The sequence below is a fragment of the Balaenoptera acutorostrata genome, chromosome 10 (genome assembly GCF_949987535.1).
Source record: "Balaenoptera acutorostrata chromosome 10, mBalAcu1.1, whole genome shotgun sequence".
Lineage (NCBI taxonomy): Eukaryota > Metazoa > Chordata > Mammalia > Artiodactyla > Balaenopteridae > Balaenoptera > Balaenoptera acutorostrata.
Genome location: NC_080073.1, coordinates 87216489 through 87243005, shown reverse-complemented (window position 1 = coordinate 87243005; position 26517 = coordinate 87216489). Strand labels below are relative to the sequence as shown.

Sequence of the window (26517 nt, the reverse complement as noted above, 5' to 3'; positions counted from 1 at the left end):
TGTTGAGCCCAAAGGATGCAGGGGAAAGAGTAACCAAATCAACACAAATCTCTCAACCCCCTGGAAATTCTATTCAATGATTGTTGGCGTAAAGCCATCTTCTCACATGAAAGGCAGAAGTGTACGATTACGTTACATCATAATATTTCAAGATGAAAGTAAAACACTTATTCAATAAAGGCAGTTTTGAATAAGTTACTATAGGTGAAATATAGAATATCTGTTGCCTTATGAAAAAAAATCTTTGCACCTGTCACTACATCGAGCATGTTACTGCTAATTTGTTCTCTGTAAGATTATCTGAATGACACCCCCTTTTCCTAAGACAGGGATAGAATATATTGTATTCTATGGAAAATGAAGATGGAAGAAGAAGATGAACATAGGATGAAATTTTGGATAGCTCTTATTATCCTTCTTACCAAGAATATTTTTCATTTTTCACTGTTAATGAGAATAAGAAAATACCTTTGTATTCCACGATAATGCAAGTGTCCATCTCAGGATGAACACCATCCATCAAGATCATGAATCGAAGATTTTTGTCTACCTGGAATTTTAACAATAAAACCAATAACTGTTTATGTCAGTTTGGCTTTTAATTCAATATTTGAAGAAATTGTCATCTCTTCTGGAAAGAAATCCCTTTTATTCAGAACTGGATTTATTATCCAGTAGAATCATACCATTGATAAATGGAGAGAAAAGCCACCTTTTATTTTAGCTCAAATAGAGATCTACACAGTGCTATGTATTTACACAGTACTATGTACAGAAAAAGTAGGCCATTGTTTCTTTAGTGTTTAAAGCGACTACCTCGCCTAAAATTTACCCCAGAAAGCATAACTGAAAAGTGTGGAAAGAACACAGATATCTGACCTGCTGCCATATTCCAAATGGCACTACATTGATATTAGTCAACTGGACACCACTCTGCTTCAGATTCCAAAAGACAGGTCTTTCCGTGTTTCCGACATAAATGGGAATATCTGGTCTTCTTCCAGCAACCTTCTTCAGTGTGGGGTAACTAGGATCAGAAGAATTCGAAGGTTGAAAGGGGAAAAAATAGAATCATCTAGTATAAGAGACAGTCTGCTCCTTACACCAACATGTTGACCAAGAAGAAAGGTACTGGGCTTCCCTGGTGGCGCAGTGGTTGAGAATCTGCCTGCTAATGCAGGGGACATGGGTTCGAGCCCTGGTCTGGGAAGATCCCACATGCCGCGGAGCAACTGGGCCCGTGAGCCACAACTGCTGAGCCTGCGCATCTGGAGCCTGTGCTCCGCAACAAGAGAGGCCGCGATAGTGAGAGGCCCACGCACCGCGATGAAGAGTGGCCCCCACTTGCAACAACTAGAGAAAGCCCTCGCACAGAAACGAAGACCCAACACAGCAAAAATAAATAAATAAATAAATAAACGTGAAAAAAGGCTACAAGCAAAATTATAAAAAAAAAAAAAAAAAAAAAAAGAAGAAAGGTACTGAAAAACCAGACTCTCCGCAGAGTCCAAAAGAAGAGTTTTTTCTCAAGGTTGACTGTAACAATGAGGGGAATTTCCTAGGAGGTTTCTCTTTATTGTGAGAACATACCATATACCACAGTGTGTATATCAAACCAGGAGTGCAAATTCCATCTTCCACACTGATGCTGCTTTGAACAAAGGTAGTTCTAACAGAAGTTGCAGAGTGGAAAAGTCCTGCTGAAGAGGTTTCTGGTAGGTGAAGGTCTCCATGATCTTCATTTTTTCTCATCCCTCAACTAGCAGCTCCCAATAAGAGAAAGGTCTTGGCCCTTAAACAAGGAGAACCTATGAGCTGCCCATCACTGGAGACAGTTTTTCAACCATCAAAGGTTGATAGTCACACTGTGGTATAAAGAATGAGTTCTTTGTCCTTTAGGAGAGTTGGTTAGCAGGTAGGCAAGACAGTAAAATTTAGTGTAGAGGAAAATGACATTCACCATCTGTAGTAATCCCAACTCAGTACACCATTAACCATCCAAGCATTTTTTTAGTACCTACATAGATTGTCAATTCTCATTTCTGAGCATTCATTACATAAAAGAATTATATACCACTGTGGGATATGGTAAAACATGAATAATAAACAAATAAATGGCTGTTTAGATATCTATTATATATCAGTCATGGTGCTAGGCAATTTCACATGTTATTTTATTTGATTCTCACCAAAAAACCCTCTAATTTTTTGTTTGCTTTTAATAAATGAGGACACATATTCAGAAATACATGACTAACAGATAGTAAATTGGTATTCAAATTCAGGTTTTCTGATCCTAAACTTAGTGCTTCTTCTATTAGAAGACAATTTGAGATTGACATGTACACAGTGCTATATTTTAAATGGATAACCAACAAGGACCTACTGTACAGCACAGGGAACTCTGATCAATATTATGTAACAACTTAAATGGGAAAAGAATTTGAAAAAGAATAGATACACGTATATGTATAAATGAATCACTTTGCTGTACACCTGAAACAAGCACAACATTGTTAATCAACTATACTCCAATATAAAATAAAAGGTTCAAAAAAAAAAAGAAGGCAATTCCAACTTTAATGAATGTGCTATCTGGTTTAAGAATCAGACTTGTGCATAGAGTATAATGTCAGGGGAAATAAGATATTTAATAATAAGAAAATTATAAACAGAATCAGCATATCAGCACTTATTAACTTCACTAATATTCAAGTTCCAGAACTATATTAAATAAGTAGAATCCAGAGGAAAAAAATCAGTAGGTTTTCTTCTCTAAAAACAAAGGATTCAAAAAATCAAGGATTCTTTGAACACGTCTTCAGTCTCTGGGTTAACCACTTAAATCTTCTACTTTAAAGGACTTTAGGAGTTAGGATAAGTTATTCTAAAATGGATGTTTATTGCTTTGCGATTTTTAAATTGTTGACAATTCTTACTGGCATCTATTAATAATATCATCCATTACGATACTCATATATTTACATAATAAATCACATTTCTTTGACTAAAGACTGTTTTCTAGCCCAGAACTTCTGCTGCCAGTGTCCTTGTCCTCACGGTGAGCCACAGCCACCCCCCGCCTCTGCAGGAAACCCTCCAACACCAGCAGGTATGTAGTTCTGACAACAAAGCATCACGAAGGCTTCACAAACTGGCCAAGTCCTGTGTCTTGGAAGTGGAACTCTAAGGATCTGGGGCCCCATCGTGATTTGGTTGGTGAGTTGGGAACAGCCATCCGAAATAGGAACATACGCTATGGACTCTATCACTCACTCTTAGAATGGTTCCATCCTCTCTACCTATGTGATAAGAAAAACGGCTTCAAAACACAGCATTTTGTCCGTGCAAAAACAATGCCAGAGCTATATGACCTTGTTAGCAGGACCTTGAAGAAGGGCAACATGGTATGCCGGACGCTGAAGAGGATTTGGCATCTGGCAGATTTGTATTTGAATCCTGGCTCTTGTTATTTACAAGCCTTAAACAGGTACAAACCTGACTTGATTTGGTCTGATGGAGAGTGGGAATGTCCGGATACTTATTGGAACTCTACAAATTTTCTTGCTTGGCTCTACAATGATAGGCCAGTTAAGGATGTGGTCATAGTAAATGACCTATGGGGTCATTTACTGTCGCCATGGAGGATACGACAACTGTCAAGATAAATTCAGGCCAGAGACCTTGCCAGATCACAAGTGGGAGATGTGCACTTCAACAGACAAGCTGTCCTGGGGCTATCGTCACGACATGGCAATGGGTGACATCACAAGTGAATCTCGAATCATTTCGGAACTGATTCAGACAGTAAGTTTGGGAGGCAACTATCTTCTCAACATTGGACCAACTAAAGATGGACTGATTGCTCCCATCTTCCAAGAAAGGCTTCTTGCTGTTGGGGAGTGGCTGAGCATCAGTGGGGAGGCTATCTGTGCCTCCAATCCATGGAGGGTACAATCTGAAACAAACACCACCTCTGTGTGGTATACCTCAAAAGGATCAGCTGTTTATGACATTTTCCTGCACTGGCCAGAAGATGGAATCTTAAGCCTTAAATCCCCCATAACTACTTCGACTACAGAGTTAACAAAGCTGGGAATCGAAAACGATCTGAAGTGGTCCACAAATCCAGATAAAGGTCTCCTCATGTACCTGTCCCAGTTACCACCCTCTGCTCTTCCGACTGAGTTTGCTTGGACTGTAAAGCTGACAGGAGTTCAACAAGAAAGGGACACTGCCTACACTTTGACTTTCCTCTTATAGTACCATCACTGTAATAAACTACACTTGTCTACTCAGACCTCTCTTTTCCAACGCATTTTAATAAAAGGAATGGATTATGTTACGCTGATGTCTCACAGGATCAAAGATCTGAGATCCATTGCTAGCATCTCTCTCTCTGATCAGCAGAAGGGATTGAACAGTTAAGCTCATCCTAACTTTGGGAATTATCTACGATGGAAACTCCACTCCATTCTGTGTTTCATAACCTGCTTGTTTACTCAAATGACTTCAGATCAAGAATAAGCCAAGTCATCCTGTTGCCTATCGGAGGAACTGAAAAGGATTTGGCAAAATCCACCACATGCTATTTATTTAGCATCAAATGTGAGCAATTACCCCCACCTACCCCCAGGAGCAAGAGATACTGGAGGGGAAGGAAAATGCTTCCTAGGCTTCTAACAGTCAGCTTTTTAGAAGTTTCCAAAGCAAACTAACAGCTCTGAAATTCAGTCTATTTACAGTGATACTATGAAGAAAATGAATGTGATTCTGTCCTGCTTTCTTTAATACAATCAAATAAATAAATTTGTACATCAAATTATTTCCTACCAAAAAAAAAAAGGCTGTTTTCTAAAGCACATTGGCCTTCCCCCTTGTTTTTGTAAATAAAGGAGGTTTTATTCAGTAAATCAAGGTCAGACAAGAGGACTGGGGACAAATGACTTTGGTGTTTATTAGTTGACTAGGTAAGAGTCAAAAAGTAATGGTCTATTCTATATCAGAGAAATAAACTCAAAGGAGTGAAAATTATAAGTTTCGGTAACTTTCAGTAATAAACTATTCACAATACACTACACAACCAATGCACTGTGATACTACAGTAGAGGACCAGTGTTTTAATGCCTGGCAACTTTGCCCACACAATTCCCTGAAATTAAAATGAAACTGGTTTTCAGGACAATGGTTGAGAAATAACTGGGCTAAGTGACTTGAAAAGTTCTTATCTTCCCTATAATTCAGGACTTTCCCATAGAATGTCCCTCATCAGGACCTTAGGCAACGGCATCTTGTAACAGGTACTATAAAGCAATCACCTGGTTTACTGTTCTCTCTATACAAGCTATATAAAATTAGTACCACACAATACCGTTATTACACAATGCATGAACCCAGGCCTCTCATAATTCTGCAGTTGTACGTGTTTGGTTCCAGAAGCTTGTATGGAACAAAGGTATTGCGCAGTAGACAAGCCGATTTTTAATTGTGGCACCACAATATCCCAGTGGGTGATGTTCAGTTTTTAAGTGTGTTGCAGCTAATTTGTTACTAAAGCAGTTAATTACTTGTTTTTAAACCGTTTCCTTAAAAAAAAGAGAGAACATACTCGTGCCTTAGAGATCTCATATGCTTTCAATAGAAAAGTCAAGGGTCCAGTCAACCAGCAAACAACATATTTTCCCTCACCATGGACATTTCGATCAAAGTATGTCCTTCATGTGAATTTTGTCATGTAAAGTCACAGAAAAAAAATACGGTGAAGTTGCTTCATTTTAGAACACTGTGGGCACTGCTAGATGTTTACACTGGCAGCCCAGCAGTCGTGACACAAACTTCTGAATAAGCATGAACAAACAGGACCCTGAAATGACACCAGGGTATTGGGAATATGACCCTGCCTCTTCTGGTAACAGTTCATTCACAAATGTGTGTGGTTTTGTAAATCCAAGTTCCTCTTTCTCCCTCCTTTTTGATTGCCTGGGTTAAGGAAGTTTCAGTTCCTATTCTTAGTATCACATGGCTCTGGTTTCAATGAAGGATGAAGTGGACTCAGGGTTCAAAAGCTGGGAGTTCAGTGTTGTTGAAATGCTACGAATCAGGAGTTGGCAAACCACAGTGACCTGCTGCTGTAAGCTAGGAATACCTTTTACCCTCTTAAATGGCTGAAAAGGAAATCAGAAGGGCAATCCTATTTGGTGACACATGAAAATTTTATGATATTCACATGTCATTGTCCATAAATGAGGTTTATTAGAAGACAATCAGGCTGATTCAGGACCGTTTATGGCTGCTTTGTGCTACAACAGCAGAACTGTCACTGCAACACCAACCATATGGTTTGTGAAGCCGAAAATAGTTACACCCTGGCCCTTTATAGGAAACGTGTGCTGATTCCTACCATAAATGTTGAACTAAAAAAGGGAGTCAACATTAATAATCCTTAAACCTAGACTTTCACCAAGTACCCTGAGGGTGGGAAGTGAGAGGGTGGAGGGTTATTAACCCCTGTCCTCCTTCCCACAATAGCTCCTTTCGCATTCCCAGTGGTATAAAGCGTGAAAGCACTTTAAAAATTATGCTATGCAAATGTAAGCATTTATCTAAATTAGTCCTCTTATCATCAGCCCAACTGAATCTACCTCAAAATGAGCAGTGATTGCACAAGAACCTGAAAACCAGCGATGCCTTTACTGCAGCATTTTCTTCAGAGTTGAGTGCTCAGACTTCATTACCTCAGATGGTCTGAGTGCATGTGACTGATGTAAATTAGGTCCGCTTGGTACAGCCTCTCCAGCCAGTCAGATGGAGGCTCATGTAGTAACCACCATCCCCGGGCAAAAGCAGGACCGATTAACCAAGGGTCAAACACCATCCTCTTGTCTCCCAGCTTGAGGTCCATGCAGGCATGAGTCAGGTATGTTATCTGTCGGAAGACAGTGAGATTCAGATTATTAAATCATTACCAGCCAGCAAAAATGAACTCGGCTGCTTAGCTGACAAGTCACATTGGAGAACTTGGCTCCTAAGTATGTTCAGTGAAACAGGATGCAAGTGAGACCCAGCAGGAGTGTTTATATAGAATACAACTCTCAGCACAGGTCACTAGTTTAGTAGAATAGAAATGTTCATGGTGGGTTTTAGGTGTCAAACCAATTGATTTACCCAGCTCTACTCTCTTTAAATTAGCTCCTAAATATTTATTTACAGTCTGCACTGCAGAATAGCGTTTGTGGCCAGTCCTTCAAAGCACAATTTACAAGGAAGGGCAATTAGAGATGTTATGGCAGACACTTGGGGATTTAAATGCTGGAGTGGCTGGGAATAGGTACATGAATGAATGATTCCTGGTGGGTTTAAGGCAGGAGATAGATGGGCCCCAGGCTGAGCAGCTGAACTTTGTCGCCTGTGGACAGATACTCCAAGACAAAGATAATAGCTGGAGCAGAGAGGAGCTGAGTCCTGCCCAGATAAAAGATAAAGAGACCACATATACCTCATTCTCGAGGTCAAGGAGACCTTCCTGACTACACATGCGCAGAAAGGCTCCTCGAGGGCCAAAAAGGGAGGGGGCGCCACCCCACAGTAGGTGATGTCAACCTTCCCATAGGCCTCTGGACTAGAATCCATCTTGGCTAAGAGATGCACATACACACAGGGGAGGACCCTGAGTTATAACCAAATACGGACTCAGAGCCAGGCAAAGCAAGATGATTGGCCAGAGGAAACCCAGAAGAAATGCCCCATATAAGTGATTTAAACTACACGAAGGGACAACTATCTCTCTCTGAGCCCACCCATGTGTGTCTATTCACACGTACATTTTTCCTCCTAATAAACACTTTACTTGTTTCACTACTTTTCGTCTCTTTGTTGAAATTTATTTCTACAAAGCAGACAAGCCAAGGCCTTGTCACTGGCCCTCACGGTCTAGTGGTGAGGATTCAGTGCTCTCACTGCCGTGGCCTGGCTTCAATCTCTGGTCAGGGAACTGAGATTCTGCTTCAAGCCGCTGCAGGCTGAGGCCACCCGAGATTGGGTTGGCATAGCCATGCAGCCTGGCTAAACAGGCTTGTAAGGCTTTCTCTTCTAAATTACCTGCTGACTCACTCAGGATGTCAGGGTCCTCTGAGAATGGCTATAAACAATGACTTAGAGACTGGCATAGACTAGAGGATTCTAAATCAATCCCTCACTTCCTTCCCCTGATCTGGCATATCCACAGGAAAAAGGAAAACAGCAGGAGCAGAGATAAGGTAATAGAAACTCCAGTGTGAAAAGCCAATAAAGAGGGTAAGGAGACGTCAAGAAATCAGGGCTTCCCTGGTGGCGCAGTGGTTAAGAATCCTCCTGCCGATGCAGGGGACACGGGTTCGAGCCCTGGTCCAGGAAGATCCCACATGCCGCGAAGCAACTAAGCCCGTGTGCCACAACTACTGAGCCCACACGCCTAGAGCCCCTGCTCCGCAACAAGAGAAGCGACCGCAATGAGAAGCCCGCGCACCACAGCGAAGAGTAGCCCTCGCTCTCTGCAACTAGAGAAAAACCCACGCGCAGCAACGAAGACCCAACGCAGCCAAAAATAAATAAATAAATTTATAAAAAAAAAAAAAAGAAATCAAATTCAGGTGATAATGCCTACTCTATATAGGCTCCTGTTTGTTTCCTCAAAAAAGTAACAGCCCATTTTCTCAAATGAAAAGATTCTCAAATACTCCAGAAAAATTAATTTTTGATTGTTTACCTCTCTCAAACTATCAAAGTGTTTTTCTCTGGAGGAAACTCTCTTCTAAAGGTAGGAAAATGCACAAGAAGGTTTGTAAAGTTCTCAGGGCAATGTGCAGAAATATACAACTGGCCATTTTACCTGATAGCGATTTGGTATCAAGGGCAATTTCTGAACTTCCACCAATAGTTTTGCATGACTCTCCTTTGGGACCTCCACTAAAAGTTTTTTTGTTTTATTTTGTCTTTTTCTGGATGTATTTCCTTGTAATCCCTGCCAAGTTCTGGGGGTTCCTAAAAAATTTGCTCAAGAGTTCAGAATAACTATATTATATGTCCTAACCAGCCACCTCCAAGAATATTCAAGGTAATACAGGATGTAAATATATATATAAGAGGAAATCTTAGTTCTATTTTTGTTTTTAAGATTATTACAATTTAATGTTTCCTTACCTGCACTTCCCCAAAAGCCAAATCTTCAGGAGATCTGGGCTCTGAATCCCAGGGGTTAGGAGGATTCAGTTCTAGAAACAAAAGTCCATTTTCTTCATTCTTTTCCACAACTAGAACCAAAGGGGAACAAATCTGGATTAACAACAATAACAAAATGACTTTTAAAAAGCATCACTGAAATGGAAATGCATGGCTCAGGTACACAGAGTACAAAAATCAAAGGAAAATAAAAACAAAAGGCAATGCTCATTTGGGTCAAGCAATATCTACTGAGATGAAGGCTGAAGACCATCACCCATTCATTTCTTTTTTTTTTTAATTTAAAATTTATTGTAATGGGGTCTGCACAAAAGGAGGGGGTGAAGGGTGGGGAACATGCAGGGGACACAGGAACACGATGACATGGCCAGGGCCACAGCTTCTGTCGCAGGGGGAGGGATGAAAAGAAAAGGCCAGGGCTGGAGCTGGGGTGGAAGAGGGAAGGGGGAGACACTGTGGCTGCATTCCCCCCATCCCCAGGGAGCACCTATAGTCCCTGGATCCCCCCATTTACCCTGGCCCCCTAAGATTCCATCTCTTGCCCTACCTCTGGCCCTAGTGGCTCCTTCTTTTGCTCCCCTTGACTTGTTTTCCCCTGACAGATTCTCAAGCAGGATGATGTTTAGGGCCTGACCCCAAACAACTCCACCTTATGAAGGTACAAACTGTGCCTTCCCTGCTTCTGCCCCTTCTCAAATCTCACCTTTCCCCCTCTCTGGGACAGAATCTTTGATTTCCCTCCTTACTCTCCTCCCTCCTCCTGGAAAAAACAAAAAGCACCAACTCCCCAGGGAGGGCCAGTAGACAGTAGGGTGGGCGCTGGAACGAGGACAGCAAGAAGGACCATCAAGGGAGAAGGCTCACAAATCCCTGGAAGGGCAGGGCAGGGGGTTACAGAGAGGAGAGGGGGTGAGGGCAGGGGCCGCTCCTGTCCTCTGCCACCCCTGCCCACCGTCCAGGGGGCTTCAACACGACTGAGGGGCCAGGTGTGCCTATGGGGTCAGCTCTGATAGGGAGAAGTGAGGAGCAGGAGAAACAAATCGTTAAAACCTAGCAAATTCCCCTAAGAAAACATTTCTTCCTCCTTTCCTTCTGGAGGCTCCTTGGTTGGTGGGGCAAGTAGTGAGGAGTTGGTGGGAAGAGACAGGGGAAGAGGAGATGGTACCGAGGGACTTTCCTCCATTCTCCCCTCTTCCCGCCACCAACTTGGAGCTCACCAGGGCCGGGAGGGAAGTGGCTGAGAGCTCACACGCACCCCCTCGGCCCCCGAAAGGGAGTCACAGCTCTGGAAGGGGCTGCCGCCACCATTGGACAGGCCTCACCTGTACCTGGTGGGTGCGGGGGTCCCCCTCAGCTGGTGGGCTGTGGCCGGGGAGGCGTCTCCGGGACAGGGGCGTCGCCCCCCCCATGGGTCCGCATGTGGCCGGCCAGCTGGGCAGGGTCTCGCAGTGCACGCTGCACAGCTTGCACAGGATGAGGTCAACCCGTATGCTGCTGTGGTGAAGCCTTTGTTGCAGAGCTCACGGACGTGGTGAGGGCCCTGGCTACGCACCTTCATGTGGTCCAAAATATAAGCCGAGCTCAACATCTTGCCACACACATGACCCGGCGCCTTATCTTCGTGTTGTACTGTGCGGACCCGCACTCGATCCTTGAACTTCGTAGCAAAAGCTGCCTCGCAGTGCTCACATCCGAAGGGCCGGTCTGTTGAGTGCACTCGTCTGACATGACTGTTGAGGTGATCCCGCCGGGGGAAGCTCTTGCCACAGTGGGAGCAGCTGTAGGGCTCGTGCACTGCGCCGTCGTGTGAGCACACGTGGTAGCTCCTGCGGTCCTTCTGTCGGTTCCGGGGGTAGACGTGGCGGAAGGCCTCGCCGCACATCTCGCAGGCGTGGTTCTTCTGGATGCGCTTTCCACGGCACCCACGGCACCCGCGGCCACTGCAGCCGCTCGGCCGCCGGCTCCGCTCAGCTGGGGCACGTTCAGGAGGCTCAGGGGCACCATGGTGGGCATCTTCATAGCACCCGAGGGGACCCGGCCGGCTTTGGCTCCCGCGTGGATGGCGTCGTGCCTCCGGAGGCTGTAGCCGTTCTTGAACTCCTTGGCGCACAGGGCGCAGAGGTAGGGCCCCTTGCTCTATGCTGCTTCTCCAAGGCAGATGCGACTGGGGCCACAGCGACCGTCACGGTTGGGGCAACGACGGCGGTGGCCGCAGCTGCAGCGATGGTGGCGGCAGAGACAGGGGGCGCGGCCTCGGCGGCGGGCGCCGACACCGGCAGGGGCGGCGGAGGGGGCGCCGGGGGCTGCTTCAGAACTGCTGTGTCCACAGTGGAGGTGGCGGCCGGGGCCGGGGGCGCAGCAGCAACGGCGGCGGCCGCGGCGGACTCCTGGGCGGCGGCGAGAACCGGGAGCAAGTCACCCTGGAGGCGCTCGGCCGCCGGGGCCTGGGGCGTGGGTGGGGGCGCCGTCGCGGCCTGGAATAGACTCTGGGCGCAGCCCTGGGAGGCAAAGAAGCCGGGCTGGAGCTCAGCCCCGACCTGCGGGGGCTTCTGGGCGTGACCCTGAGGTGGGAGGAAGGAGTTCGAGAGGCCGTCCCCCACCCTCGGCAGTCCAGGCCCAGCACGGGGAAGGGGGGCGCAGCACCGTACAAGGGAACACGGGGAACATGGCCTCCGCCACGGCGGGGCTCAGCGGGGGCCGGGGGCGCGGGCTGCGCCGAATGCATGGCCGGCGGGCCGCTCTGCCGCCCTCGCAAGCCGGCGGGCTGGAGGGAGGGAGGGAAGGAGGGCGCCTGACGGGCCGTGGAGCGCGGCGGTGATAGCGGTGGCGACGCCCCCTGGATGGGGGCGGGAGGCCCCGCGGGGCGGGAGGCCGGGGGCCGGGGGCGCAGGCGGCGGCAGTTGGAGCCTGGCCGGGCGGGTCGGGGGAGCGAGGGAACAGCCTCCGCCCCAGCTGCGCAGCTCGCCCAGCCGGCGCCTCGGGGAGGGCGCCCCATTCATTTCTTTCTTCATATATTACACTTAAGGAACTCATGAGATCTCAAGTGTGTCAGGGACACAGCCACACACCAACAGCTTCATTACCATCAAATGAATGATTGCTAGAGATGAGTTCAAGGTGCTAGGGGAGTGTCCAAGAAGGAGTACCTAGTTTGGTTCTAAGAGTCAAAGCCGATTTCAAGTAGGAGGTAACGCTCCAGCTAGACTTGAAAGATGAGGTATCTGGGCCCAACAAAAGAAATATGATGATGTGAAGCAAACAGGATGAGACAACAGCATGTGTAAAGGCATAGAGGCACGAGAGAGCTTGATATGCACAAAGTGACTACTCATTTATGACCGAGGAAAATGGTGTCTGAGCCAGGCCAGGATAGACAGGTAGGTCAGAGAAGGTCATGAAGGACCCTAGATTCCCTGCTAAGGAGGAGTTTGGATTTTATCTTGTGGCAATGAGGGGTCAATGAAGAATTTTAAGCAATTGTAGCAGACGTGCTGGTGGCTTGCACAAAATCTATTTTCTCCTTCTTCTTTACTATTAGCATCTAATTTTTTTTTTTTTTAAGGAGTGGTGATACACCTATCTAAAGATCATGATTTCCCAGACCCCCTAGCAATTATGAGTGGCCATAGCTCTACGTACAGTTTATATAGTTCTGCCCAGTGAGATGTGAGCAGAAGTGTACTAGTGGGACTTCCAGGAACACATTTATTTTCCTGACAAAGAGGGACAAACTCAACGGATCTGGACTGTTCACCCTTCATCTTCCCCCCGCCCCTTGTGTGAAACTTGGTTGCCATGCTTGGAGGAGCAGGAGCCATCTTGAGACCCTGAGGGAAAAAGTCAGATACTAAAGATGACAGAATGGGAAGACAGAAGGAACTTGGCTCCTTGATTAACCAAAGCCGTAATGCCCAAGACTGCCTGCTTTCCAACTTCTTGTGATGTAAGAAAACCTCAGATATGATTGGGCCACTCTTATTTGCGTTTTCTATTACAATGGCTGAAAGCAATACCTAAATGCTATAGCAAGGGAGTATTAAAATCAGAACTTCATTTTAGGAAGACCACTGTGAGACACATGGAGAGGATCAATTGGAGGGAGGCGGGACCATATTTGAGAGCCCTCCCATTGTTTTGGGAGGCCATCAGCAAACCACTGATGGACATGCACTCAGGAGAAAGATGGCCTGTTTGGAGCCCTCACTCTCCCACTTAATAGCTTAATAGCTGGATGACCTTGGACAACTTACTTGACTTCTCCATTCTTCACTGTTTTTATCTATAACCCTAGCCACCTCCAAGGACAGTCATCCTAATAAATGCCAGCAATTTTACTAACTGCTCAATGAAAGCAAATGAGGTCCTAGACCAAAGCAGTCCCTGTGGAAATGGCATCATTGCCCTGCCCTCAAAGCCAAGCATTTTCCTACTTTCTTCAAAGCATATAAAAAAAAAATGTTTTGCCTACACTTTACAAATGAATAATTATACTCACTTTAAGACAACTGCTAATGGAAGAAACTGAGGTAAAAATTACCCCTAAAATGAAAAATGGTGCATTTTTTAATATTCCCTAATAGTTGAAAACAAAAACTTATATATGCTGTCAAATTTCAATTTTCATGGTCAACTTGAGGGACTGTAATAAAGAAGAGGTGAAAACTTAAAGAATTACGTCCCCTTGGGCTTCCCTGGTGGCGCAGTGGTTGAGAATCTGCCTGCTAATGCAGGGGACACGGGTTCGAGCCCCGGTCTGGGAAGATCCCACATGCCACGGAGCAGCTGGGCCCGTGAGCCACAACTACTGAGCCTGCGCGTCTGGAGCCTGTGCCCCGCAACGGGAGGGGCCGCAATAGTGAAAGGCCCGCGCACCGCGATGAAGAGCGGTTCCCACACCGCGATGAAGAGTGGCCCCCACTTGCCGCAACTAGAGAAAGCCCTCGCACGAACCGAAGACCCAACACAGCCAAAAATAAAATAAATAAATAAATAAATAAAGTAGCTATAAAAAAATTAAAAAAAAAAAAAAAAAAAAAAAAAAAGAATTACGTCCCCTAAAGTCTGTTTTGCTCTCTCACTGCCCTAGCTTCACCCTCATGGCTACATATTCTCCCTCTCTGCCCCTGACAACACTGATAACACATTTAGACGATCTCCTTGGAAAGCTCTCCTCAGTATCAGCACTGCCCACTACCTGGCTTCATCTGGGACTCAGCTGTCATATTATCAGACAGGGCCTTCTGACCACTCCATCTCAAAGAGCACTCTCCGGCCCTCTACCCTCATTTTTTTCTTCGCAGCCCTATTGTCACTGGACGTATTGTATATTGTTTGCTTATGGTCTGTCTCCCCTATAAGACTATGAGCTCTGTGAGAGCTGGAATCGTGGTTTGTTTGATGCTCTGTCAGTAGTGTGCCAAGAACGTTGACTGACTCACAATTGGCATTTGTTAAATATCTGTTGAGTTAATTGATTCATTAATGGTCATCATTCCATGTCTCCCAAGACTCTCTTGGGGTGCACAGCCCCCTCTCCCAACCCAGGCACTGCTCCTGCCCAGACTGGGCACCTCAAGTTGGGAAATTTAGATATAAGATTATCTCAACAAAAGCCCCAAATAAAGTATATTACTTTTTCATTTTTAAAAGAGCATTTTAAAAGCTAGAAACATGATCACACCAGATAGCTTCAGTTGGTCCCTACAAACCCCCTCTTCTCTACCTGTCTCCACCCTTGTCCACCTACTGTCTCCTTCAGGAGGTTGACTTAGCTGGACCACATCAAAGGGTTCCCACACTCTCCTCCTTTTAGGTGAGTTTGGCTATTGGGAAGCTCCAGGGTGAGATGGTAAGAGAACTCAGTGAGGTTGGGTCGCTTATACCTCTGCCTCTTTCCCTGTAAGGTCACCTTGAACTAGTTATGTTCTGGGCATGGACAGAGGTCACTGCTCATCTCATAGAAGCCAATTCTTTATGACTCTCTCTTCTTCCAGATTCTGGAAACTGCTCCCCCCTCATCCTTTTGGGCCTAAAGACAGATAATTTGGTTGTTATCAACTCCAGGTTACTCCACCTTCCCTGTGATTCTCCCACATCCACACCTTACAAAATATCCTTTGATGAAAACACGCTCTACAAATTATCCCAGTTTGAGGGTGCCATCTTTTTTCCTTTTGTGAATGTAACTAATACAGTAATTAAGAATCACTACCCTGAAACCCCAAATTCAGAAGAGTGATTACCTCTGGGGGATGAGGGGGTATGTAATACGATCAAGGAAAGGTATTTAAAGATCTTCTGCTGTTAATGTTTTATGTCTTAAGCTGAGCACTGGGCACATGGCTGTTCACTCTGTTATTTTTATACCTTTTAAATATTGCTTAAGAATTTAATAGAAGCATATTAATTAATATTTTTCCTAGTAATAGTTATCAACTTATTTAATAGTAAAACACAATTGGCTCTCTTAATAAAATCAGGAACACACAAAGGATGCTTAATAGCACTATTCTTATTAAACTATGTCCTTGAAAATGCAAGTGATATAATAAAGATACATCTTATTATTATTTCCAGGCTATATGATTGCCAGAGAACAGTGTCATGAAATAGAAAGAATGCTGGATTTGGAAACATCTGGGTTGGGATTATGACTGGGCTGCCTATTATCAGCTTCCTGGGCTGCAGTTTCCTGATCTGTAAAATAGGATCATGATACATTGCAGAGTTGTTGTAGGGATTAAATTATATAATAAATCCTATAGTGTCTAGCCCTATGCCTGGCACAGAGAAGGGATTTGAAAAATAATATAATTATTATGGCAATTATTTTACCTTCAAAGAATGAAGAGTTAAAAAGAAAGTTCAGTATTGGACAAACAAAATTATATACTAGCAAATACCATTTCGAAAATACAAGGCATTATGGAAGACTCTCAGAAAACTGCATTGATATCCACTCTTAAGGATTTTCCTTCTTTAGAATTGTTCTTTCTCAAGAAAAACAGAAAAAAATAAGAGTCTGTAACTCTTAACTATTATTTCAAAGCAAACACCATAAAAGTTTTTATGCCCCTCGCACAAAGATAATGCATTTATGCATGGAAGAAAAGCATAACATCTGCCAACTCCCTGCCTCTATAAAGCAGGAGAATGTGTTATCCTTATTTTGACTGCACAAACTGATGCAATCTAGGTTATTTGGGTTATAACTTAATATTTATCCAGAAGAACAAACAAATGGAATTCATTAAAATCTTTTTATAAGGAAGAATAATGAAGAAGAATTAGAGCAAAAACATTTTAGAAAACTGTAATAATTAAATCATTGATTATTGGCATAAGGATGGTCAAGGAGAGGATCCTAATTAAATAACAGTTTAATATTCTAAGAGTGGGATCATAGATTGGTGGAAAAGGAAGGGCTATCTAACAACGGTGCTGTGCAACTGTTTAGCTAAGTATTCCAGTTGATTAAAGACAGAAAGAAAAGCAACCAAGTGGTTAAAAAGTATGAAAAAATAGAATATCAAAGGGAGGACTTCTAAGTTTGATAGCAATGGAAACAATTCCAGTGGAAAATCTGAATAGATACAAATGTAAAATGAAAAAGTTCTACCACCAAAGAAAATTGGCAAACATGTTTGGAAAATATTAGCAACATATTTGAGAAACAAATGTAATTTAAAACAACAATGCTCTTTTTGACTCAAACGAGGCAAGTCTGAAAAAGTAAGAATGCCCTGAGCTGGTAAGGCATGAAGAGAAAAGGCAGGCTTATTAACTGGTTAGAGGGAACAAAAACTGGTTCATTCTAAAAAGTGGATTGTAATGCGATACATATTAAAGAAAGAATGAATGAATAATGGACTCATTCATTCATTTAGTACCTCAAGTAAAGACGACTGTGCTAATCATATTTTTCAGTTCATGACACATGATATTCGGTCCAGGCAAAGCTACTTACTTACTTAACTTACTTATTCCCTTTATCTCTGTTTCCCACTCTTATTTCCCCTTCCTCCCTTACAGGCTACAATTTGAATGGTCATGCAAAATATGTATTATATTGTATATGTGCATCTTTAGTTTATATAAACGGTATTGGGTCTCCAGTCTGTTTCTTACTCTTTTTCACTCAATACCCTGTTTTTAAGATTCATTCATGTTACCACGTGTACATCTAGTCCATTTCCTCTAACTGCAGTTTAGTATTTCCTGGTTCACCGCATTTTACTGATTCACTCTCCCAGTGGTGGACCCATAGACTCTGCCACAACAAGGTTTCTTTGGTATACAAACAGGAATGGGAGTGATGGGTCATGGCGTATTCATAAACCTCCCCTGACTAGTCACTGTCGGGTTCCTCTCTAGCGTGGCTGTACCAGCCACATTCCCACCACAGGCATGACTATTTCTATACCCTTATATCTCTGACAACATTCCGCGGCACCTTCGTTTCTTTCTATCAGTCAAAAAGACATAGAGTAACACCTCATTGCTTTACTTTGCAGTTTCCTGATAATTAACGAGTTTGAGCATATCTTCATGGGCTTATTGACCTTTGCGGATTCTTCGGTAAAATGCTAGTTCATATCCTTTCTGCATTTTTATATTGGGTTTCCTATCTTTTTCTTGTCAATTTGCATTACTTCCTCCTATATGCTAGATAATATTCCCTTGTTGGTTGCCAATATTGCAAAATAGTCACCCAAACTGTCATACGTCTTTTAACTTTGTCCATGGTGTCCTCCAATTAGCAGAAATCTTTAGTGCTGATGAAATCACATTCACCAGGGTTTTGTGTGTGTGTGTGTGTGTGTGTGTGTGTGTGTGTGTGTGTGTGTGTGTGTGTTGGTGGGGGGGGTTATCCTTTGAGCTGTACTTCTGAAGTGTTGTTTGAAGAGTCAGGAAGTGCCACCAATTTCTAGGTCACAAAGATATTCTACATTTCTTCTGTTACTTTTACAGTCTGACCTTTTTCATTTAGGCTATTAGTCCATGTGAAGCCCATCTTTATGTTACGATGTATGAGGTGTTAAATATGGGTAAAAGCATTAATTAGTCATACCCTGTTACCAGTAATTCACCTATCTTACAGAAAAAACTCCAAAAACAGAGAAGTTCTTAAGCAGAAAGATCACAGTTTTGGTTTTGATGGAAAAAAAAAAAAAAAATCTGTGAACAGCCTAAATTCCAACAACAGAGAAATGGCTAAATAAATTATTTAAGTTAATATTTAATGTAAGCATACTTTAAAATTATGTATATATAGAATCTGACATACTATGACTAATATAATAAATTAACAAGACAAAAAAAGGATGCAAAAATAATATATAGAATAATTATAATTATTTGTAAAAGTATGCTTAAAAAGATGACTGGAAGTTGAAACAACTAGATAGAAAATCAACAAGGAAATAGAAGACTCAACACTATAAACCAACCAGACCCAACAGACATAGACAGAATACTCCACCCAACAATAGAATACACATTCTTCTCAAGTACATGCAGAATATTCTCCACAAACCATACATTAGGCCATAAAATAAAGTAAAAAGGATCAAGTCATATAAAGTATGTTCTCTGACCACGATGAAATGAAATTAGATACCAATAAGAGAAGAAAGTTGGAAAATTCACAAATATGTAGAAATCAGACAACATACTTCTAAATACAAATGGTTTAAGGAGGAAGGTCACAAGAAAAATGAGAAAATACTTTGTGACAAGGAAAAATGAAAACATAATATTCTGAAACTTATGGAATGCAGCTAAAACAGTGCAGTGCATAAAAGGAACACACCTATAATAAAAAAGATCTCAAGTAAAAAACTGAACCTTCCACCTTATGAAATTAGGAAAAGAAGAGCAAACTAAACCCAAAGCAAACAAAAGGAAGGAAATATTAAAAAATTAGAGCTAAAATAAACGGAATTGAGACTAGAAAAACAAGAGAAAATCAATGAAAACAAAAGTTTGTTCTTTGAAAAGATTAACAGAATTTCCAATCCTTTAGCTAGACTAACCAAGAAAAAAAGAGAAAAGGTTCAAATTACTAAAATCAGGAATGAAAAGGGGGACATTATTATCAATCTTACAGAAATAAAAAAGAACATAAGGAAATATAATAAATATTATATATCAAAAAATTGATAACCCAGATGAAATGCAGAAATTCCTAGGAAGAAACAAACTAACAAAATTGACTCAAGAAGAAATAGAATATCTGAGAAGACCCATAACAAATAAAGAGATTTAATTAGTAAACAAAAAACTTCACAAACATTAGCCCAAGCCCAGATGGCTTCACTGGTGAATTTGACCGAATGTCTAAAGAAGAATCAATACCGAACTTCACAAATTCTTCCAATAAACAGAAGAGGAGGGAACACTTCCTAACTCATTTTATGAGGGCAGTATTACTACCCTGATCCCAAAATCAGACAAAGACATCACACACAAAAAACTACAGACCAATATTCCTTATGAATATAGACATAAAAATCCTTAACCAAATATTAGCAAATACAAATTGGCAATATAAAAAATAATTATGACCATGACCAAGTGGGGTTTATGCCAGCCTGGTTCAATACAGGAAAAGCCATAGCGACAGAAAGTAGATTAGTGGTTGGCCAGGGGCTGAGGGAAGAGGGAAATGGGACTGACTGCTAATAGTTACAAGGTTTCTTTTGGGGATGATGAGAATGTTCTGGAATTAGATAGTGGTGGTAATGGCACAACATGTGAAAATACTAAAAACCATTGAGTTGCACGCTCTAAAAAGGTGAATTTTATGGTACATGAATTATATCTCAGTTAAGAGAAGGAGGAGGAGAAGGCTGGGGAGAGGAAGGAAGGGGACCTCGGTGACGACTGGAAGAAAAGATACCAAAACAGGTGTTGTCTTGAGGTGATGGGAGTGCAAGTGAGCGTCTTCTTCCTTCTACTTTCCTGACTTTTACCTTTTTAATGATGACCATATATTGTTATTTATAATAATAATAAAATCAAATAATCTCAGTTCGTACGAGATCAAGCCATCCTTCTCTTTCTTGGGATGTGGTAGGAAATCACTACAGTGTAAGTAGCACTGGACTGAAAAGTGGGCTCTGTTAACAAAATTTTCCACTCTCACAGCATTTCCTCACTGGAGCAAAGGCTAAAAACTTCAGTGGGTTTTGTTATCTCCAGCCCTCCACTGACCCTGCTGCCACCTCTAGCCCTGCCCTTCACCTGCCATAGCAGCAAACGTCAGCCCTCTGCATCAGTTCCCAGCCTCGATCTATTTTCCAATTGATCCAATTTTCTGCTGGGTAGGAAATCCCTTCCTCCTGCTCCTAAGGTCCCAGTTACAGGGGTGATGTGCAGATTATTTGAGACATACATATACAAATAAAACATTATGCTCTGTGTACCAAGTTCTGAGAATTTAACAGCTGCTCACTTTGAAAATTCTTTCAACAACGCAATAAGATAGTTACTACCAATATTATATCCTAGTGAGGAAACTAAAGAACAAAGAGATTGACTAACTTGCCCCAAGTCATTTAATTGTGTGTTTGAGCATCAGGATCTGAACCCAGGCTGTCCTGCGCCATTCACTCTTAACCACTTTGCTATAATGTCTCGCTATAGGTCTTGTCCAAAAGACTTAGAGGTTTTATAAAGGTCCCTAAGCAGATTTCTGGGTTACATACTCATAAAGTTGATAGTCTATTGTCCTTTCACTTACACAAACAGTTTGATATGTTCAAACCTTTACTTCTTACCTGTTTTCTGCCAAATAAATTTAACAGTATTTGTACAGTTCCTGCTAACAATGCAGTCTGCAGGTTTCCTAGGCTAGGTCAACAGACATGGAATGAGGCTTACTGGCAAAAGAACCTAGTAACCAAGGCATCCCTTTGAGGGGCAGGGGGAGGATGAACTTGTAGTCAAAGCAATTAGCAACTTTCCCCAGAATAGCATTCTATCTCTTTTGGGGGGTGACCGGAAAAGGACATGCACCTCAGTAAGTGACATCTCTGCTCTGGGAACTGGGAGAATGCCTTTGTAGGTCAGACCCTTCTTTAAAAAGTGATTAGGAGTTGGTCTCACCGAGACACCTGGACAGCACTGGCCCTGATAGCCTATTCCATATACAATAATTATAGCCTGAAAAAGATGTAGAGGTAGTGTAATCAAAGTTCCCAGACTGGAGGTCCAGCCCAGGAAGCCCACTATTCAGCTCCCCTCACAGGTAACCAGTGGTCAGCCTGCCCCCGTCCATAGGTGCTTATGCGTACATGTTTTTTCAGAATAGGGCCATACTATATGTAATATTTATAATCTGCTTTATTTATCAAAAATCACTCTTATTATTTTAGTTTCTTCAATAGTATCACTTTTAAGACACAGTGGAATTATTTCTAGTGTTTAAATTGTTTTCAATTTTTCTCTTTTGTAGATAGTATTGCTGTGAATGAACATTCTCATAGCCATATCTTTTGACATATCAGTGATTATTAAGATCTTAGGCATATGGTCTCGGATGTGGAATTGCCGGGTCAAAGGGATGCACCTTCTTCAGTGTGATAGGAAGCTCATTGGAGAGTTTTAAGCAGGGGAATGACATGAATTTATTTGAATTTTTAAAATATCAGTCTGGTACTAACCAGTCTGAAACTAACACAACATTGTAAATCAACTATTCTCCAATATAAAGTAAAATTAAATTAACAAAAATAAAATAAAATATCAAGCTGTGTGCTGTAAGCAGGATGGACTGCAGGAAGCAAGCATGGAAGCAGGGAGGCCGGTTGTGCAGACAAAAGGTGACTGTGACTTGCACTTGGTTGGAGACAGTGCAGACGGAGAGAAGTGGATGGATTCTGAAGGTGTTTTGGCACAGGATTTATTAATGGTTTGGATATGGGGGTTTAAGGAAAGAGAAGACTCAAGAGTGACCACCAGGTTTTGTTCAGTTGAGTGGAAGCAGCGTCATTTACCAAGATGGAGAAGGCTGGAGGAGGGACAGGTCTGGGGATAAGTTGGGCTTGGCCATTAGGAGTTCTGTTTTGGCTGCAGCTTGTAATGCCTATTAGAAATCAATTCATGGGACTTCCCTGGTGGCGCAGTGGTTAAGATTCCGTGCTCCCAATGCAGGGGGCCGGGGTTCGATCCCTGGTCAGGGAACTAGATCCCACATGCATGCTGCAGCTAAGAGCTCACATGCCACAACTAAGGAGCACACATGCCACAACTAAGAACCAGTGCAACCGAATAAATAAATAAAATATATATATATAAAAGAAGTCAATTCATGTAGAACTCAATAGTTGGCCCTTCTTAACCGCGGTTCCTCTGCATCCACAGATTCAACCAACCTTGGCTGGTGTAGTCCTATAGTATTTACTATTGGAAAATATCCATGCAGTTCAAACCGCATTGTTCAAGGGTCAGCTGCATATTAAGGAGAGAGTGGGCCGCTGTGCTGCATGCGAAGAGTTTGAGTACAATGGCCATGGCAAAGCGACCACTGAATTTAGCAAACTGGTGACCTTGACATGAGCAGTGTTAATGGAGTGGTAGGGATGGAAGCTCCACTGAGAGATGATGGGAGGGGAAGGAGCAGAGGCAATGAGTGTGAGATGCCTGTTTCAAGGGGTTTAGCTGTTTAGACAGTTGGAGAAATGGAAACATAAGAGGGCTTATCTGAACACTAGGGCGCGTGCATGTGTGTGTGTGTGTACATGTGGGTTAATAGGCAAAGACAAAATTTATGATACAGGAGAGAGAAGGACAGTTGCAGGAGGGAAGTCCTCAAGTAGGTGCGAGGTGGGATCCAGGGTGCGAGAGCAGGGCGAGCCATAGGAGCAGGGTCAGTGCAGCCACTGTCAACTGTCACAGGAGTCAAGGAAGGATGTGCAGGCACAGAGGCAGATGGGTTGAACAATTTGGTGGTAAAATGACTCTCCATTACTGAGTCCCATTACTGCATTGTCAATGTGAAGATAACGTGAAATAATTCAAACAAAGTGCCTAATACTACACCTAACACACACTTAATAACATTCTGGACTAGGTCATGATTCTTCAACTACATTCAAGGCCCTCCCTACAATGTACCTTTGAAATCTTATGTTCTACTACTTTGATGCACATACCCTGTACTCCAGCCAACTAAACTACACATTTGGCCCCAAATAAACTAAAACAGCCCAAGCTGTCCCCTCTACCAGAAATGTCCTCCTTTCTCTTCTCTGCCTGATGAAATTCTGCCCATCTTTCAAAACCCAACACAAATGCCATCTCTGGCATGAAGCTTTCTATGATTCCCCCAATTAGATCAAATCTATATTTTAATTCTTATAACAGACATTCTGAAACAGTGTGCATGAGCAGTTTTAAGAATCTTCCCAAGTAACTTTTTCTACTGATAAAACACGCTTTTAATCACTTAGGTGAAAGACAAATTTATTCCTATTACTAAGCCCTCCTTACTCATATTTCTACCTGCTTTCTTGAGTAGGAGGAAGGAAAAAGTAGAAGTGGAGCCAGCATACCGGGAATCACATGTAAACTGTAGCATCTTACCTATGCCAGAAAGAGCCATGGAATTTGAAGGACTTTATTTCCCAACTGAAACTGTGAAGTTTCATTATAACTGTTGAAAAGATCACGCACTTGAATATCTATCTTGTGTGTCTTCACTGATAGAATATTCAGAGCCACTATTCTATAGTACACTGTACCAAAGAAACCTAGAGTATCCCTGATCTTAGTTGTTCACAGGCTTGTCTTTGCCACCACCTCATGTTAATATCATCTCATTTACACTGACTCTATCTTACCCATCTTTGTATCTCTTAATACCCAATACAATGTTTACACCTGGTAAGTTCTCATCAAATACTTACTGAACAAATGAATGAATGAAGGGATCTTTTGGAGAAATCCTGTTTAGAATTTTCAGTGTTAATTATTTTTAAAAGACCTAATGTCCATAGTTTAAAATCAGAATATACTCAAAGCTTCAAGTGAGATTGGAAACAAGTTGACAAGAAGGACCCCAATAATAATAATAGCAGAAAACATTGATCGATGTAGATGATATTTACCCAGTTCATCTTGACAGAAGCTGCCTGGAGGATTGATATACTTCATGGTGCTCACATCCAACTTCCAGTTGTGTTTTGTGCATCTTACAGACCTGGATGAAAAATTATACTTAGGTTTATGAAATGGTGAAAATAAAAATTAATCTTATTAGGCTTAAATGCATTATAAACAACTGTAGTTGGTTGAACATAAAATGCATGAAAGAAAAACTACTAATAGCTCATACTCAAATATCCAAGGAAATATAGATTAATCATCAGTAGGTAATTTTAAAAGTGAAGATAAATGCCATGTCACAAAATAATATGTGTTAGAGATCAACAGAGCCATCAGAATAAAGTCATCTTTAGGGATGGCTCTCATACAAAAGCTAAGTTGGTTAAGATTCAACTGGGGCCAATATGAGGAAAGAATGCAGTCATAAAGACATATCTATGATTTATAATCACTTTACAACCCTTAGCCCCTAGTATAGTGTGCTAAACCTAAGTTCAACTCAAGTTTTCAGGAAGAGAAAAGACCTCCTTATAGTTTAAGATTTCAGAGCATGGTTGCCAGATAAAATACAGGATGCCCAGTTAAATATGAATTTCAGATAAATAAGAAATAATTTAAAAACACAACTCACACAATATATGACATATACTGGAAATTCGTCATTTATCTGCAATTTAACTGAGTGTTCTGCATTTTTATTTGCTAACTCTGGCAACCCTATTTCAGAATGAGAATCAGATTACAGCAAAATAGGAGGCTTGGTAAATTTTTTTCCATTTCTTACCAGACCGTGAAGGTGGTTGTGGTGGTGGAAGATGAGGCATAAAAGTTCCATTTCCTCCCTATTTTGGTAGTGTTTCTTGTGAAGTTTTTTTTTTTTTCACAGTTAAAGAATTTTTTTTACAAACAAATATGTCTCAAACCGAAAACATCAGATTTTTAAATCTAACAATGTCTATTTTAACTTATATATCAGTAAATTACACTTATTTTTCCAAGCTTCATTATATCAAGAATTTTTCATGCTCTTTTCTAGTAATAAGGCAAAAAACATATTCCACACTTCAATTTATAGAGGATTATTCTGAAACATCTACTTTCTCATCAATGAGTAGCCAACAACATTTCAAAACTTGAGAACATTCCAAACGCAGCTATTGAGCATGCTGGGTCATTAAAGGGGAAACGTGGCAGGATCTTAACTGTTCATAGGCAGCAAGTAGACAGGAGGGAGGCGACAGCTTCATGTGCAAAGAGGTTGGGAAAAGTTGTTAGATTTAGAAAATGAGAACCACAGCTTATGAGAGTTGCTGACGTTGGTTACGTGTGAAGAAGAAAAATGGCTAGGAAAAATGTGTGAAGAAGAAAAATGTAGGGAGGGTAGAAGAGGTAGGTCATTACTCTTGACTGTCTCCTAGGTGAGAGATTCCTCGGGTGAATTGCTACACAGAGAAGCAGTCAAATTTGGAGCGATGGATGGGGGAGTATAGGGTGTGAGTTACTCTGAGGATGGAGTTTCAGCACATCAATGCTTGGTGAGCTGCATCTGGGAATAAAGCTGGGAGAATGTGCAGGAGATAAATCTGGTTCCTCATGTGCCGGAGCGCTAAGACAATGCCAGCTCTAGGTTAGCCTGCCAACAGAATAGGGTGAAACTAGGATCAATCACCCCCAAGGCTTTGGGTGAAGGAGAGAAAGGCCAGCACGTGGCAAAGCAATCACTCTGTTAAGATGAGCCAGCCAGGTTCAAGAACAATCTGAATTCCTGTAAATAACCTCTGTTCCTAAGCTACACTAGAAGCTCATGACAGAGTAATAACAGCAAATGTAATTGACATTTATTGAGCACTTATCATATGGCCAGACATTGCTTTAAGTGCTTTATGTATTTGAAATCACTTAATCCTCTCAGCAGTCAGACAGAGTAGGTAATACTCTCAATTTCACTGTATAGAGGAGAGGATTGACGTCCAGAAAGGCTAAGAAACTTGTCCAAGGTCACGGAGCTGGTAAGTGGTGGGGGCAGGCTTCTGAACAGGGCAGGTTGTGAGAAGAGATCATGCTCCTAATCACAAAGCTGCAACACTTCCTTAAACGGCTGGCTCAGGGAGCACCATGTGAAAAGCCCACTAAGGAGAGAAAGGGAGAGAGGAAACGTGGAGTCCCCAAACCGCAACAGTCAGAAAGCCTCAA

The 26517-nt window shown here is 42.3% G+C and overlaps 1 protein-coding gene and 1 pseudogene across 1 annotated transcript in view; both read right to left on the bottom strand.

The window, feature by feature from the left end:
- The window catches only part of LOC102997685 (cytidine monophosphate-N-acetylneuraminic acid hydroxylase), a 269255-nt gene that overhangs the window by 27837 nt on the left and 214901 nt on the right, over positions 1-26517 (bottom strand). The window contains exons 6-10 of the mRNA XM_057554267.1: positions 24327-24418; positions 9178-9287; positions 6735-6925; positions 880-1027; positions 469-550 (exon numbers count right to left, since the gene is read on the bottom strand). Coding sequence (XP_057410250.1) covers positions 469-550; positions 880-1027; positions 6735-6925; positions 9178-9287; positions 24327-24418 — 623 coding nt within the window. The remainder of the gene's footprint in view (positions 1-468; positions 551-879; positions 1028-6734; positions 6926-9177; positions 9288-24326; positions 24419-26517) is intronic.
- Positions 10430-11883, bottom strand: LOC103015850 (myc-associated zinc finger protein-like; annotated as a pseudogene).